Below are 17024 nucleotides of genomic sequence, written 5' to 3' on the forward strand. Positions count from 1 at the left end.
CAAAAACGTTTATTTTGGATGCGATTAATCGTTTGACAGCACTAATTTAAATATTCAATTTATTAAAATTTAAAAAAAATGTTATGTATACCTGTAATGGAAAAGCTGACTTTAATGTTTTTAAAAGAATTCTATTATGCCCATCACTCTTGCATTTATTTGATAAAAATACAAAATATATTGAAATATTAATAAAATGTAAAATAATTTTATGTAGTTTAATATAGTTATATATTCTAAAATGTAATTTATCCCTGAGATGGCAACACTACTGTTTTTTTATTTATTTATTTTTTCAGCAGTGCCACATTTTCGGGACACTTTGATAGATCAAAAGAACAGAATTTATTTGAAAAATAAAAATCTTCTGTAACATTATAATCGTCTTTACTGTCACTTTTTTTTTTATCAATTTAATGCATCCTTGCTAAATCAAAGTAGCTATTATTTAAAAAATGTAACGTTACTGGAAATCTTTTTCTGATGTGTTTTAAAAAACTAACGTGTCGACAAACGAGACTGCATTTTTGGGCGTCATAAACGTATATAGATATGGTCATAGACGCATTCGAATGTTTTCTGTGGAGGCACCTCACTAAGTTGTAAAACATTCATCTTATTTCTGACGACGACGAAACCGCGTCCGTCTGCCCGTTGTTGCTGGGAGGGGGTGTTGACGTATTGGCGGCATTGAGCACTTCCGTCTTTGGGTGCTGATGAGATTGAAGTGAACTGGTGATGCTTTGTGTTTTCATTTAGCTGTTGATGCTCATGTGTAGATTTATAGCCTCTTATTTCAGCATTTACGCGATACAGCGCAGCAGAATTTGTCCTGGTTGGGTATAGTTAAATTATTACGTTATATCATATAGCTTACAAACAGGCTATGTTGCGAACTATATCGATGCTTTCATTCATTGAAATGCAACGACAGCCTTTTGTGAATGAACATGATTGTGTTTTTAGTTTACCTGCCTATGTGTTTTCTGTTTTTATCTCTTGTCGGGTGTGCATTTATGGACCACAATCACTTAATTTCTCATTGCAGATAGTGTGCAATGCGTTATAATGTAATTTTCCACATCCATTTTTTATTTCTACATGCAGGAGGTTCACCAAACTAATTTAAATAATGTATTTTAGTTTGTATTCATTTGCTAATTTATTAATTTGCTAATGGACTCCTGACAAATTTTGCTAATTTGTTAATATATTGTTGCATATAGTTTGCTTTAAAATAAATGCTAAATTTGCCAATTTATATGGTATTTAGTGTTCATTCAGACACAATATGTGTCTGTGTCCATTAGACTAATTGGCCTCTATAAAGGCTGATCTTCTCAGTAAACGTTCAAATTAAGCTGGATGTATTTAACTTCAGCCAAATGCATAATGTAGACACATAACATACCTTTACAAAATGACAGTCTCTAATGTGTCTCTCTCCGTCGAAAGTTTGTGTGGCATAGTTAATGTATGTTGAAGCATGACAACATTCATGAGCGAGTATTAAAATTCTAACTAAAATTGTTCATACTATACATAGATTGAACGACACAGAAGATGGCTGATAGAAGTGACCTGAAAGCTGAGCTTGAGCGCAAAAAGCAGCGCTTAGCCCAGATTCGAGAGGAGAAAAAAAGAAAGGAGGAAGAGAGAAAGAAAAAAGAGGTAGGTGCTGTTTTTGTTGGATAGAATAGCCATTTATCATTTTATCACTTGCAAATATTTGTTATGTGACACACAATGATTGACCTGTGATGCAGTCTGAGATGCTTCAGAGGGCCGAGAATGTTTCAGAAGTCTCGGACCTGGACAGAAAGAGAAGAGAGACAGAGGCGCTCTTGCAGAGCATTGGAATTTCACCAGAACCACCTTTAGGTATGTGATACAGAACATACAGCTGTCTGTGCATGCGCATAATGTGTGTGAGATACATCTTTACGAATGTGCATGCCACTTGCTTGAATGAAATGAGAAAAGGAATCAGCAAAAGTGTTTTATAATGCAAAAGAAAAAATGTACTTCTCACTCAGCAGTGTGTAGTGCTATATCAGGACTTTCCCTTACCTTGTGAAAAAGAACTACTGTATAGTTTTAAAGAGTATACTTATCGAATATATTTGAGTATCACCACAATATAATATTTTTAGACACTGAATTAAGTTAATTGTAATTAAATAAAATATATATTATAGTTTAAATTTATAATGAATGCAATCAGCTGAATTTAAAACCTTTGTAAAATTTCATAAGTTAAAAATTTTAAAAGCTTTGTAAACCACTTAAGTAGAACTTTTTACATGTAATTTCATAATTACTTCTAGTGTCTTTAAAATATGTTCAAAATGTACTTTTAAAATGTACTGCTGAATGCACTGACAAGCTTTTATAGTAATCTAAAATCAACTTCTTTTGAAACTTGTATATCATGTATTTGCAATGGTGAACTTGCAATTTATTACATTTCAAATATATTAACTTGAAATATAATATCGAATAACACACTACTGTTATAATTAATCAAGTACTTTACATTTTAGTGCATTAGTCAACACATCAAAGTAAGTGTACTAGGAAGCATAATTAGTGCATCTTTTAAGTGGGTTAAAAACAGTCATGAATGTGTATTCTCTTTATAAGTATTTTTAAGTGGCATTTTTTATTAATATCAGTTGAAGTTAATATTATCAAATGCATTTTTTTTTTAAATATACCTTTATTTGAAGTGCACTACAAGTGCATATTCAATAAGCATACTTCTTTTTCACAAGAGTATGGTTCATGTTAGACCGATTTTTGCTGTTTTTTATATACAGGGCATGTTGCTTCGGCCTGTATTTGAGTCCAATGTTTGTTTGTTTTTTGGATCTTCTTTGCGGGAATGTCTTGTGACCTCTCTCAAATTTTTGCTAGATGTAAATCCGATCAGATTTGAGGTAATTTCAGATTTATATATAAATTAGGTCATGGATTTATCCCCAAAACAATTACTATACTTTTTTACTATATGAATATAAAGATGTTACAGTATTTTATATACAGTTTATTGAACTCATGTCATTTACTTTGGCTGTACTTGAAGCAGACCTGACTCAAACTCAGTTAGATTTATAAGGTATTTGATGTAAAATTGTAATCATATAATAAGATGAGATGATTAAAAGATCATATACATTTTTTAACATTATAGAGAGAAGTGAAATTCGCTTGACAATCTCTTCTGTTGTTTTTCCTTTTGGATTTTTTTTCTCTTTGATTTGACCATTTCAATCATTTCTGTTCATTTTGATTTGCCTGTGTCTGCCACTGCTGGCCATCAGTGCAGCCACTGCAGCTTTTAACATGGGATACCTGTTATTTTCATTATTTAGTCCCAACCCCTATGTCTCCCTCTTCGCAATCAGTGAGCCCACCCAGTGAAACTGGAAGTCAGGAGTCCATAGATGGAGGGGCAGTGGGAAGGTATGAAATCTGCATTTACTATATACTGTGTAGATAATCTTTGATCCATTTTGAAATATTGTTATATTCGCTGATATATGGTTGTATGGGGGAGTGTATTAATGCAGTTGAGTTTTCAAACTGAATTCTACAAATGTTCTATTTTTTTTTTAGGAATGTTTTTAGAAATGTCAAAGCTTACAGTAAAAAAATATTGTGAATTTCTCTTCAGATTTATACATCTAACAATAGTATAACAATGAGTTGAAAAATACACATGTATTTTTCTAGTTAATATTTTAATTTATTTTAATAAAATTACATTTTATTTGTATTAATTTTGCATATCATTTTTTTCTTCACACAATATAAATGGCTCTTTATACTGTATAGTATATTTAACTGCTCTCTCACAATATGGTCTTTGGCATCAGAAATTCCTATTTTAAAGGATATGAGACTGATAGCAGTTCAATTAATATTATGCATTATAATTGATTTTATGCATTATTTAGGGAAATGTAATATTTTATGAGAAAATTATTTGATGGATAAAATGATTTATTTTAGGATAGTTGTGCATTATTTCTTAAGTCAAAGCTGACATGATTCATGCTAGTTTTAAGCTATTTAATTATTATTATTATTTTATTTCTGAAATCCCCTTAAGACCAAGTCTAATGTTTTTCCTTTTCTCTACATCTTTTGTTGGGGACATCAGATATCGGTAAGGAGAACTGTTGATGTTATTATTGTTAGGTCCTGGCATTCGTTGATGCATCACCCATCAGTTGATGTGGTTTTGTTGTAGCTGTTTTAGAGTATAATGCCACAGTCTATATGTGATCTCATCTAAGAGACAGCTTGTTATTTCATGTAATCATGCATGAAAGCGGGTTATGCACTGCTGGTAAAGCTGCAGCACCTAATCATGCACGCTCTTAGTCTCATCCCTCCTAACCAATAAATGATGTATTCTTCTGACCTCTCTAGGACGTTACAGTGGGACACTGACCCCTCAGCTCTTCAGCTTCTTGCAGATTCTGTTCATGGGTGAGACTGCCACCTCAAATTTCATTCACATTATTAAAGATGATACAGAAAACATTGAGTGTCAACAGAGAAATATATAATAAAACCAAAACTGAAAATTCTGCCATTTACTCACCCTCAAGATGTTCCAAACCCATATGAATTTCTTTCTTCTGCTGAACATAAAAGAAGATATTTTGATGAGTGTGGATAACTAAACAGTTTCCCGTCCCCATTGACTTCCATAGATTTTTTCCATACTGTGGAAGTCAGTGAGGTTTGGTTGCCCACTTTCTTCAAAATATCTTCTTGTTCAACAGAAGAAAGATGCTCACAACTTGAGGGTAAGTAAATGCTTACAGGTCCAAGGCAAACAAACAAACAAATGAAAACAACACATTAAAATAGTTTGGGCTTCCTTTCCTAGGTGCAGGTTGCAAAGGCTTGGTGCATCAAAAATTGTTCAGATTGATTTCATGCCAAAAGAACTGGTGACATACTCTAAAGAGACCCAGACTCCTGTCGCATCTGATCAGCCTGAAGGTAAAGAGCTGTTTTTATTTCTATTTAATAATTAACATGGACATAAAACTTAATAGTGGCTTTACCCACAAAACAAATGCCTCGCTGCTTAAACTTTCCAATGACGATTTTCCACAGAGGAGGAGGATGAGGAGCTGTCAGTGACCAAATCTGAGTCTGTGCCACAGCAGCTGGAGGAGGAGAACTCTCAGGAGGCCGAAGAAGGCAAGAGGAATCACAGTTAAAAAAAAAAAAAATACATTGAAAAGAAGTATAACATCTATACAGAGCTGTATGAATATGTGTGTCTTAGATCAACCTAGAGAACTGACCAACGAGGAGAAAGAGCAGATTATTCACTCAGAGGATTTCCTGTTTTTCTTCGACCAAAGCATCCGTGTAATGGAGCGTGTGCTGGCTGAGGATACGGACATTTTCTTTGACTACAGTGGGCGAGATATGGAGGACAAAGAAGGGTCAGCCGAGGCTTATGTAACAGTCAAACATACACAGAGTACCACATGATTACAGAAAAGTTATTCATTAGATGGTACTAGACAGGTTTGTTTAACCTAATGTAGGATAATTGTCGCTTAATGGTTTGAAATCAGGTTTAATGAGGTGACCCAGAAACTCAAGAGTTGCACTCAACCTCAAGTGACTCCTGGGAAACTTACTGTAAATTGGTTTGGATGATTGTACCAGAATGCAAAGGTTTGTTTTGTTATCAGGGACATGCAAGCTGGATCAAACTTGTCTTTTAATCGATATTTCTATGATGAGCATTGGTCCAAACATCGAGTCGTCACTTCCTTGGATTGGTCACCACAGGTACTTAATTAATAAATTGCATTAATATAAGCAGTGCTGGTTAGTAACTGATTACATGTGATCTGGTTTACGTAATCAGACTCCAGTATTTAATTGTAATTGTAATTCTATTACAACCCGAATTCCGGAAATGTTGGGACATTTTTTAAATTTGAATAAAATGAAAACTAAACGAATTTCAAATCACATGAGCCAATATTTTATTCACAATAGAACGAAATGTTTAAACTGACAAATTTTACAATTTTATGCACAAAATGAGCTCATTTCAAATTTTATGCCTGCTACAGGTCTCAAAATAGTTGGGACGGGGGCATGTTTACCATGGTGTAGCATCTCCTCTTCTTTTCAAAACAGTTATGAGTTTCTGGAGTTTTGGTGTTGGAATTTTGTCCCATTCTTGCCTGATATAGGTTTCCAGCTGCTGAAGAGTTCGTGGTTGTCTTTGACATATTTTTCGTTTCATGATGCGCCAAATGTTCTCTATAGGTGAAAGATCTGGACTGCAGGCAGGCCTATTCAGTACCCGGACTCTTCTTCTGCGAAGCCATGCTGTTGTAATAGCTGCAGTATGTGGTTTTGCATTGTCCTGCTGAAATACACAAGGCCTTCCCTGAAATAGGTGTCATCTGAAGGGGAGCATACGTTGCTCCTTTATATACCTTTCAGCATTCATAGTGCCTTCCAAAACATGCAAGCTGCCCATACTGTATGCACTTATGTACGTCCATACCATCAGAGTATAGCTCCTTTAGCCCGGAGGACATGGCGTCTGTGATTTCCAACAAGAATGTCAAATTTGGGCTCGTCTGACCATAGAACACTTTTCCACTTTGAAACAGTCCGTTTTAAATGAGCCTTGGCCCACAGGACATGACAGCACTTCTTGACCATGTTCACATATGGCTTCCTTTTTGCATGATAGAGCTTTAGTTGGCATCTGCAGATAGTAAGGCGGATTGTGTACCAACAGTGGTTTCTGGAAGTATTCCTGGGCCCATTTAGTAATGTCAATGACAGAATCATGCCGATGAGTGGTGCAGTGTCGTCTGAGGGCCTTTGGCCTTGTCCCTTATGCACAGAGATTTCTCCAGTTTCTCTGAAACTTTTGATGATGTTATGCACTGTAGATGATGAGATTTACAAAGCCTTTGCAATTTGACGTTGAAGAACGTTGTTTTTAAAGTATTCCATAATCTTTTTACGCTCTCTTTCACAGATTGGAGAGCCTCTGCCCATCTTTACTTCTAAGAGACTCTGCCTCTCTAAGACATCCCTTTTATAGCTAATCATGTTACAGACCTGATGTCAGTTAACTTAATTAGTTGCAAGATGTTCTCCCAGCTGAATCTTTTAAAAATGTCGCCCCTGTAGACCTGTAGCAGGCATCAAATTTGAAATGAGCTCATTTAGTGGATAAAATGTAACATTTCTCCATTTAAATATTTGTTATGTTCTCTATGTTTTATTGTGAATAAAATATTGGCTCGTGTGATTTGAAAGTCTTTTAGTTTTCATTTTATTCAAATTTAAAAAACGCCCCAACATTTCCGGAATTCGGGTTGTACATTTTACAATGCTTATAATCAGATTACAGTTACTTTTATGGATGACATGATTGCATATTATGAACTACTGTAATTCTTATTTTTGTTCTCTTTAAACATTTTCATTCTAAAAATCCTCACCACTTATACACATTTAGAAAGTCTTCCAATTTTGTGGAATTATTTATTTATTTTCATTTTACATTTTTTATGATTTCATAATAATTACTAGCTTTTCACAAACTCACAAAACCCCTGCAGTTCTTTCACACACCCCAGTTTGGGAAACATTGATGTAATGTTTAATGCACTTCATGATGATAGCAAAGAATGTAACATTTTCATTCTCTCTGTTTTTATACATAGTAATCCCATTCAAATCTATGTGATAAACATGTAAGATAAAAAAAGTCTTACAGTAATCACAAATTAGTCAGAATACATTGCCTAATATATTTAATCCAACAGATTACGTTATTAACTACAGTTTTTGTCATGTAATCAGTAACAGACTACAATTTGCGAGTAATCTAGCTAGCACTGAATATAAGCATGCTTAATGCAAATGTGTCAGTCACAAATAAAACAACCTCAGAACCAGAGTGACTTTATTGCAGAGGTCCATGATATCATATCCACGATATGTATAATGATATTGACATGCAACACATTGTATTCAGTCACATGTTCTACTTGCAGTATCCTGAATTGCTAGTGGCCTCATACAACACTAATGAGGATGCACCTCATGAGCCAGATGGAGTTGTGCTGGTCTGGAATATGAAGTTTAAGAAGACGACCCCCGAGTACATACTCCACTGTCAGGTTTGAATTCCCATTGCTTCATATTAAATAACCCTCAAGGCCTGAATGTTGTTCCTTTCAGTAGCATTTCAATGTGTTGTAATACTATTTTTTAATTATATACTGAGCATGTGTTTGAGTTATCAGCTTTTAATGAAAAAGCCTGAACCTAAATTGAATTTCTATTATTAAAATATACAAACAATAGCGCTCAACTTTCAAATGTTGTCTGCATCACTAATGCACGTCATTCTCTGTTTGCACTGATGTCACTTTCTAAATGAACTCTCATTGCTCAGCTCATCGTCTGTATGCTCACATTGTGCAAATCGACCTTGATGAAGGGCGAGCTGATGTCATATTTGCCAAAATAATAACCATACCAAAGAAAATAGTAATTACTGGTACATTCAACCAAAAATGCATTTTATGGTTTTCCTTTGTAGTCCTCAGTGATGTCAGTTGGCTTTGCTCAGTTTCATCCCAACTTGGTGATTGGAGGCACTTACTCAGGACAGATAGCACTGTGGGACAATCGAAGTCACAGGAGGACCCCAGTGCAACGGACACCCTTGTCTGCAACTGCACACACTGTAAGACCATCAATTGCAGATAAAATGTTGAAAAATATAATGCAGTGTGCTGGTTGTTTAACAGTTAAAAATCTGAGCTGAAAACACTAATGTTGCCAGGTCATTGAGGTGACCCAGAAACTGAAGAGCTGCACTCAACCTCAAGATATTCCTGAGAGACTTTTCAAAAGCATCTTATGAGAAATAAAGACTTTTTTTGTGTGTGTGGCAGAACAATCCCTTATTAGTCTTGGAAAAATATTCAGAATAGTGATGACAAAAGTGTCACATGTTTTTTTGCAGCATCCTGTATACTGTGTGAATGTGGTCGGAACACAAAATGCCAACAACTTGATCACAGTATCCACAGATGGCAAGATGTGCTCCTGGAGTCTGGACATGCTCTCACAGCCTCAGGTGTCTAGATAACACATTTAGACAGATTGAATTATTGTCATTTGAGATTTGACTGATATTAAACAATACATTATATGTCTGTTGTTACTCACAGGAGAGTATGGAGCTGATCTACAATAAGTCAAAGCCAGTGGCCGTCACTTGTATGGCCTTCCCTGCAAGTGATGTGAATAACTATGTGGTAGGAAGTGAGGAGGGCACCGTTTACACAGCATCCCGCCATGGAAGGTCAGTCGTTCCTGCTGCATAACATATTAATTACAGAATATTCATATTTGGGTCAAGTATTTGGGCAGTCATGGCCTAATGGATAGAGAGTTGGACTTGTAACCTGAAGGTCGTGGGTTTGAGTCTCAGGTCCGGCAGGGATTGTAGGTAGGGGAGTGAATAACCAACACTTTCTCCACCCTCAATAACACGACTGAGGTGAGACCCTTGAGCAAGGCCCTTGGGCTAACCCCCAACTGCTCCCCGGGCGCCGCAGCATTGGCTGCCCACTGCTCTGGGTGTATGTTCACTACTGTGTGTACACTTGGATGGGTTAAATAAATTCTGAGTATGGGTCACCATACTTGGCCACACACCACTTCCCTTCCCTTCTCTTATAAGTATTTATTTAGTGATATCTTTGTATTAAAAACTCTTGATGAAAAACAACTTTACTATTACCTTGAACTTGTTTAACTCGTCCCATGCAGTAAGGCTGGTATTGGTGAAATGTTTGATGGGCATCAGGGTCCTGTGACTGGAATCAGCTGCCATAACGCTGTGGGTCTGGTCGACTTCTCCCACCTCTTTACCACTTCCTCATTTGACTGGACGGTCAAACTGTGGTCAACCAAAGTAAGATTTGTTTTGGAATTTGTGTGTTGCTCTATGTATTTTGATCATGTAGCATTATATAACTATTCCATCTCTCTGACAGCATAACAAGCCCCTGTATTCCTTTGAAGACAATGCAGACTATGTTTATGATGTCATGTGGTCTCCAGCGCATCCAGCGCTCTTCGCTACAGTGGATGGCAATGGTCGTCTGGACCTCTGGAATCTCAACAACTACACAGAGGTCAGGGGCACCGCAGCTCTTTACATTCTTTACTCAGTCATCTCCCTTCTGTATTATATAAGAACATCGTTCATTTCATACTTCAATTAATATTAGGATAGGAGGACCCCCTTCATGGGGCAAGAAACCCCTGGGTTAAACTTATCCCAGATGGCATCTGATTTTATTTGTAATGTTTTTTTTTCCAAAAAAGGTGTCATTACTATAAAATATTAAATGAAATAATATATGCACTGTACACTATGTACATGCAAAGGTTTGAGGTCAGTAATTTTATGTTTTTAAAAGACGTCTCTTATGCTCATCAAGGCTGTGTTTATTTGATCAAAAATGCAGTAAAAACAGTAATATTATTAATAGTGCTGTCAATCGATTAAAAAAATTAACTAATTAATCACAATTTTTTCCTGAAATTAATCGCGATTAATCCCACCTAACATTAAACTTTTTAAATCTACTTTTATATTGCAATAATTTCACATTTAATCTTCAAATTAATGTAGAAACAACATAAAGACTGTATATTTTTAATATTTGATTAATGGCATCTTTTTAATGAATGAAGGCCAGTATCACTGACACCAATATTGATGTCTCTATAAAATAATTATTTTTTTCCTAATATTTAACCATTGACTATTGCCATTCAACATTACAGTATAATTGAGAGCCATCAATTTTAATATTTATTAGACTTTAATAAAAATAACTTCTAATTTAAGTGAACTTTAAACATTTTTCTCATAAACACAGTATAACCAATGTCATATTTAGCTACCTATGCCCTTTAGCAAGTAGGAAATATACAGAAATTGAATAAAGTTATCAAACACTAAATTCTAAATTAAATACAGATGAGTCCTTAAAGCTATAAAGTTATTGATTTCCTTTTTTTTTTTTCTTTTTTTCTTAGATGAACAGACATCACAGCAGCTGGGTTAATAGGTTATTTTGGCTGCTTTTTCTTTAAGAGCTGCCGAGGCGGATCTGACACGCATCGTGTTTTCTCTCTTTACACTCACTTTACATTTTCTGACCCACTTCAGGTCTTAAAGTCTCTATTAATGATCTGACGAGTGTGTTAGATGAGTGAGAAAGTGCAGGACAGTTTTGAAAACCATTTCAGAGACATGTTCTTAAATGTGACTCATATATTTCACGCAAGCACCGTTTTAAGGCAGTTTTAATCTCCTTCATGACTTAACTGACCACGACATTGCATGCACATCGTTTCTTTCGCGCTTTGATATGAAATGATAAAGGCTACAGCGTGCGGCAGCGCCTTTGTTCAGTACAGTACAGTTTCCGCGCTCCTTTGACTCACGCCTGACGCTGAAGTGAAGTTGAAGCACGCGTCTGAAACATCTCCTATTTGAAATGCTCGTAAAGACGTTCTGTGACTAAATTAGCAAGAAAAAAGAGACAGAGGCAGCAGTTGTGAGTGGGGTGGCCAACACTAGCCCCGCCCCTGTGTTAACGCAGTTAAATATTTTTAACGCGTTAAACTGAAAAAATTAATCACCTGCGTTAACGCGCTAATTTTGACAGCACTAATTATTAAATATAATTATCATTTTTAGAAAACTGTTTTCTAATTTAGTAAATTTTTTATTATTTATTCCGGCAATGGCAAAGCTGAATTTTCAGCAGCCATTACTCCAGTGTAAAAACATATTATATATTATTTAATCAAAAAACAACTTTCGCTGAATAAAAGTATTAATTTCTTTAGTAAACAAATCTTACTGACCCCAGAATTTTATACAATATTGTAAAAGCAATTTGATGCAATTTATTATTTAATTGAATAGAAAAAAAGAATTTCAGTCAGAGTGATGCATTTGAATTACATTATATAATTCTATGTATTATACTGTAACGAGGAGTCAGTGACATTAGGATCCATGTGCAGCTTTATTAAAACAGAATGCAAGTCAAACAGGCAGAGTTCAATCACGGGCTTCAAACACAATGTAGGTAAGGCAGAATCAAAGTCAGAGTTCAGGCTGAAGATCAGGGCAGGCGGCAAACACACAGCATAATCAAATGACAAGGCAGATTGAATCAGAGTAGGCAGGTGGCAGAGAATCAGAGTCCAGTAAACAGTCCAGGGGCCTGTTCCATAAAACAAGTTTACCAAATAAGCCAGGCTTATTTCAGTAATTCTGACTTATTTTCACTTGATTTGGTTTCTGAAAGCAAAATTACCATAGCTCAAGCTCAGTCACTGTGGCAACTTATGCTGGCAAACTAACCTGGTCCGGAGCAGGCTAACTGTCAGGCTAAGCTGAGCTCCTCTAACACTGACCAATAGGAACGCATCCATATTACCACTGACTCTCTCACATACAGTCAGTTTAATTTATTATCGGTCCAAAAATAAAAGTATACAGAAAATACACCTTAAATAATCAAATAAATAAAAAATAGGCTACAACCAACTGTATTTAATGTATTGTGCCCAAAATGTAGGCGAATGACATTTTAACATTGTGGCTAATTGTGCATGCAGTTGATCAGAAGTTTCTAGACATGCAGCCTTTCTCTCTGAATTTATGACAGCTGTACCTTTTATGGTTATTAGAACATTAAAACATTACAATCTAAAATGGCTCTTTAAAGCATTAAAGCATAAAAACACAATCAAAAGTTAAAATCACTGAATTAAAAATGTAAATTTATAATAGAAATCAGAGTACATTTTAACTGATAAGAGGAACACTTAACTCATTTGAGCTAGTGATTAACAGTTGCTGCTATCATAAAAATACACTTATATGTAGTAAAATTCTATGTGTCACATTTAATGTCCAACAACAAATATTTTAGCAGAATGTATATTTTATTCAGAATTCTTGTGCTAGTATTCTATTCTGCTCTGTCTGTGTAGCGCGCATGCGCGCCGCAGCGCTCGTTCTCTCGCATAAGCCTCGCCCACTCCTGACAGCTAAATGGATATATTTGCATGGCTTTCTGACATTTACAGATGTAAAAAATATACCTGTGACGTATCAGTTATGCACTGAGGAAAACACAATGTTTCAAATGCGTTAAACAGCACAAATATTCGCTGTTTGCTATGGTGGATCGATTTGATCCATGATCGACATTAAGGGCTGCTTCAGAATAAGCGTGTACGTCACATTATCCTGACTCATTGAACCTGGATAGCATTAGTCAGATTGCGTGAACTTGAATTGTCGTTTATGGAACCGCTTTAGTCTCGATTGATTTGTTAGGTTATTTCAAGTCAGGTTTTGGACTTTAATCCCCGCTTTTCTTAGCGTCTTTTATGGAACAGCCCCCAGGTCATACACGGGGAATCACACACGGAATAAACGCTCAGAAATGTTTGCATGACAAGACTTCGCAATGAGGAAGCTGGGAGAACAGTTTAAATAGTTCAGAGTCAATGGGAAACACCTGTGAGTGTAATCAGCCACAAGTACGGGGTATATGGGAAATGAAGTCCAATGATAGTTAGTACTGAGGTGACGGTGCCCTCTGGTGGTGAGCGGAGGGAGCCACAGAGGCTGAATTCGTGACATATACACAGGCCATTTCGTAATTAAAAGGATGTCATAATAGCAATTAACTATGAATTCAGATTAAATGATCCACTCAAAATTCATGTAATGATTAAATAATAACACGAATTATCGTAATAATTAAATTAAATAATAAAACATAAAAAAACATGCCACTGGGAAACAATAATTGTTACAGTACAAATGTCCACAAATCCTCCATTAACAAAGTACACTAAAACTTGTAAAATCCAACATGAAATTAATTCATAGATCACAATTATCCAATGAAAAAAAAAAATATATAATTTAACCTCAAACAATAAATGTAATATGTGCACATGACAACTCAAAAAATTAATAAGAACATAACCACTGAATAAATGTGTTGAGATGTGAGTGACATCTGTAGTCATGGGAGAAAAAAAACAAAGGTGGTGTGTGAGAGGGTATCTTACCCCATCATATTTGCATGAATTGCCTTTACTAGATATCTGTGTGCTTGATCTACATTAGATAGCATCTAAATCGTGTTTCCACACAATTTTATTACATTTATATTTTCGCTCCCAAAACAAGTTTTCTGTGTGTTCCAGGTGCCATCGGCAAGTGTGACAGTGGAAGGAGGATGTGCCCTGAACCGGGTCAGATGGGCATCAGGGGGCAGAGAGGTGGCCATGGGTGATTCAGAGGGTCGTGTTTGGATCTATGATGTGGGAGAGGTAATAACACCTACATTATGAGTACACGAAAGTGTATCACTCTTGAATATTCGTATGAATTATATATATTTGCACTCAAATTCAAATATACAGACTGATGAAACAATGTGCAAATTTCACATTGCTCTACCGTGAAGATGTGATGCAGAAGTTGGTTGTATCTCTATTTTAGCAGTTGGCCATACCACATACAGACGACTGGAGCAAATTTGCCCGTACGCTCATGGAGATTCGTGCAAACCGAGGGGATGGAGAGGAAGAAGGTGCTTTGGAGCTGCCTGCTTAAGACTTACACACAGACACACACATTTACATTCAGTGTAAAGATACGCTGAAACAGATGCTTGATTTAAAGTGAGTGAATCACACGTACACGCTGCTGTGATCACAGGTCTTTTTTCTTTTGCCTACAAAAGTCTATCTATAGCACGGGTGTTAATTAGCAATAACTCCTCTTTCAATGCTAATAGTTAATTCCAGAACACACACAAGTGAATGGGCTTGATCTAATATATATCTAGGGCTTGCAGTGACTATATAGGAGTGAGCCAATGTGATCGTACTGTATCAAAACAGCTGTGCCGTTATTACAGTTTATTTTACATATGTGAAAGTACTGAGATACATGGAGAATGTATTGACCGTTATGTAGAAATATATTACAGCAAAACTTATGAATGTGGCTTTCTTTTTCCTTTGACCTTTTATGTAGTATGTGTGCATAATTTAATACCAACTGCAGCATAAAGCAACTGTAAAGTGTCAATTTACAATAAAGGTCATTGTGTCTTAAATCGTGTGTTTTAATCCTCATTTAAGCAGTAATTTGTCCAAAGTGCGGGTGATAAAAAGTTTGACTGTCAATGTCATATTACTCCATTATGTTTTCGTGTCATTAAACCTTTTATCTTTTAATCACAATGACAACTGATTCCTTGTTATCCAGGTTTTTTTCCCTCCATCATCAGCAACTTTCATGGACGCACGTAGAAGGCGGGATCCTGTTACCATGACAATTACGTCAATATTAGTGTCGGGTAACTAAAGGTCAAACTAAAGACAAGCCAGAGACGGAAGGAAACAGGCTCGGAATGGCGGAGACAAGGTTTTTTGCCGCAAAAGCCGGGGGAAATCACAGTAATAGACTGTGGGTTAATCGCGGTGCTTTGTCTAAATTCAACAGGATACCCATACGTTACGAGGTACTGCTGCGGCGGGAAGGACAGTCCATGCTAGTTTTGTCTGTAAACTGGAGCAAAGCTGTAGAGCATAGCTACCGTTAGTTAGCCGTGCTGTGTTGTTCCGTGTAGAAGCAGAATGAGTTTTGCTAACTCTCAGTGCTGTATTAGACTCAAACCCAACGCCTGGGTGGCTCTAGATCGCTTTTGTGAGGGTAAAATGCAGTGCAGTTACGGCTTGACTGTTTGCTTCCTCTTCACCCAACTTGATAGCTGATAGCAACACAAGCTTACTTGGTGCAAGTTCTTCTTATTATTGCAACTCTTGACGTGCGCTAGATTGTGCTCGAGACTGTCTCAAAATTGACCGATGTTCTTGTTCCCAAGCAGAGAAACAAGGTTGACCCAATGTCAGTCTACAAATACGGGTTTTTGTTATTACTGTTGTTTTGTTTCGCTCAAACTCGGGTCGCATAGGGCTGTTATTTACGGTGATGTTCATTTGTAGAGACCGCACTTACGGTTGTCGTTGTTTTTAATTTAATAACTTGTGTTGAGGACGAAAATATGATCTCAATCGACGCAAGCATGTTTGCATCAAATGTCTGTGATTAGACCGTGACTCTGTTCAAATCCGCGAGGTCTTCATCCTCATCGCGGTCCCTTTGTCATTGACGTGAAGGAGAGAGGACCTTTAACTTTCAACTCGGCTGTGTTTTCACTGCTCGTGTGGACTGTAGGGGGCAGCCCACTCACTACTAACAGTTCCTTCACTTCAATTACACTTAGGTTGCTTGATTTGTCTGTTTATTTTACATTCACTGTGTGTCGTTTTTATATGCTGGGTGTTCATGCCTGTAAACATCCCCGACTGGAAGCTGTGCTATCCGTAAACAAGCTTTCAGTTGGATGTTTGCTGCCATCGTCCAGTTCTTTCGTCTTGATATGTGTTTAATTAAACAGCACTGCGTCCTAAATGTGGTATAACGACTTAATTACAGCTTAATAAGCGATGTGTTCATGCTAACTCGTTTACACGTGTGCAATCTGGATCTGTTGAAATCTATAATGTTTTCTGTGGTAAACTTGGTATTATTCCAGGGTAGTCGTTGTAAACATCCTACACTCAGCTGTAATCTGCAGACGAGGCTGGGGGGAGGGTGTTTGCTGTGACTGACTGGAGCTCCTCTGGCTTGTAGGATAAAAAGGATGCTGAAATGACAAGAAAAGAAAAAAAAAGCTGTGGCTGATAAAGTCGAATATTTACTTTAAGCTGTTTTTTATTATTATTCTGTTTTAGTTCATTGTGAATATAATTTGCCCAAATAAACACTTTTTAATATATATTCAAATGAATGTGTA

General features: G+C 36.3%; 1 protein-coding gene across 3 annotated transcripts; it reads left to right on the plus strand.

Moving 5' to 3' along the window:
- The first annotated feature begins 691 nt into the window (after positions 1-691).
- Positions 692-15276, plus strand: LOC306877971 (cytoplasmic dynein 1 intermediate chain 1-like). Of its 3 annotated transcripts, none has more exons than XM_079430037.1 (17): positions 692-735; positions 1547-1671; positions 1767-1881; positions 3375-3465; positions 4438-4497; positions 4904-5019; positions 5137-5223; positions 5312-5474; positions 5730-5829; positions 8076-8201; positions 8627-8773; positions 9056-9169; positions 9264-9397; positions 9868-10012; positions 10095-10235; positions 14359-14484; positions 14657-15276. In XM_079430037.1, exons 2-17 carry the CDS (start codon positions 1564-1566, stop codon positions 14768-14770), a joined length of 1887 nt encoding a protein of 628 aa, XP_079286163.1. In that variant the 5' UTR covers positions 692-735; positions 1547-1563; the 3' UTR covers positions 14771-15276. The 3 variants fall into 3 exon arrangements, with proteins under 3 accessions (XP_079286163.1, XP_079286162.1, XP_079286164.1); XM_079430036.1 differs by having other exon boundaries at positions 701-840; XM_079430038.1 differs by having other exon boundaries at positions 709-735; positions 3408-3465.
- Positions 15277-17024: the final 1748 nt, after the last annotated feature.

The sequence above is a fragment of the Barbus barbus genome (assembly GCF_936440315.1).
Source record: "Barbus barbus genome assembly, chromosome: 12".
NCBI lineage: Eukaryota > Metazoa > Chordata > Actinopteri > Cypriniformes > Cyprinidae > Barbus > Barbus barbus.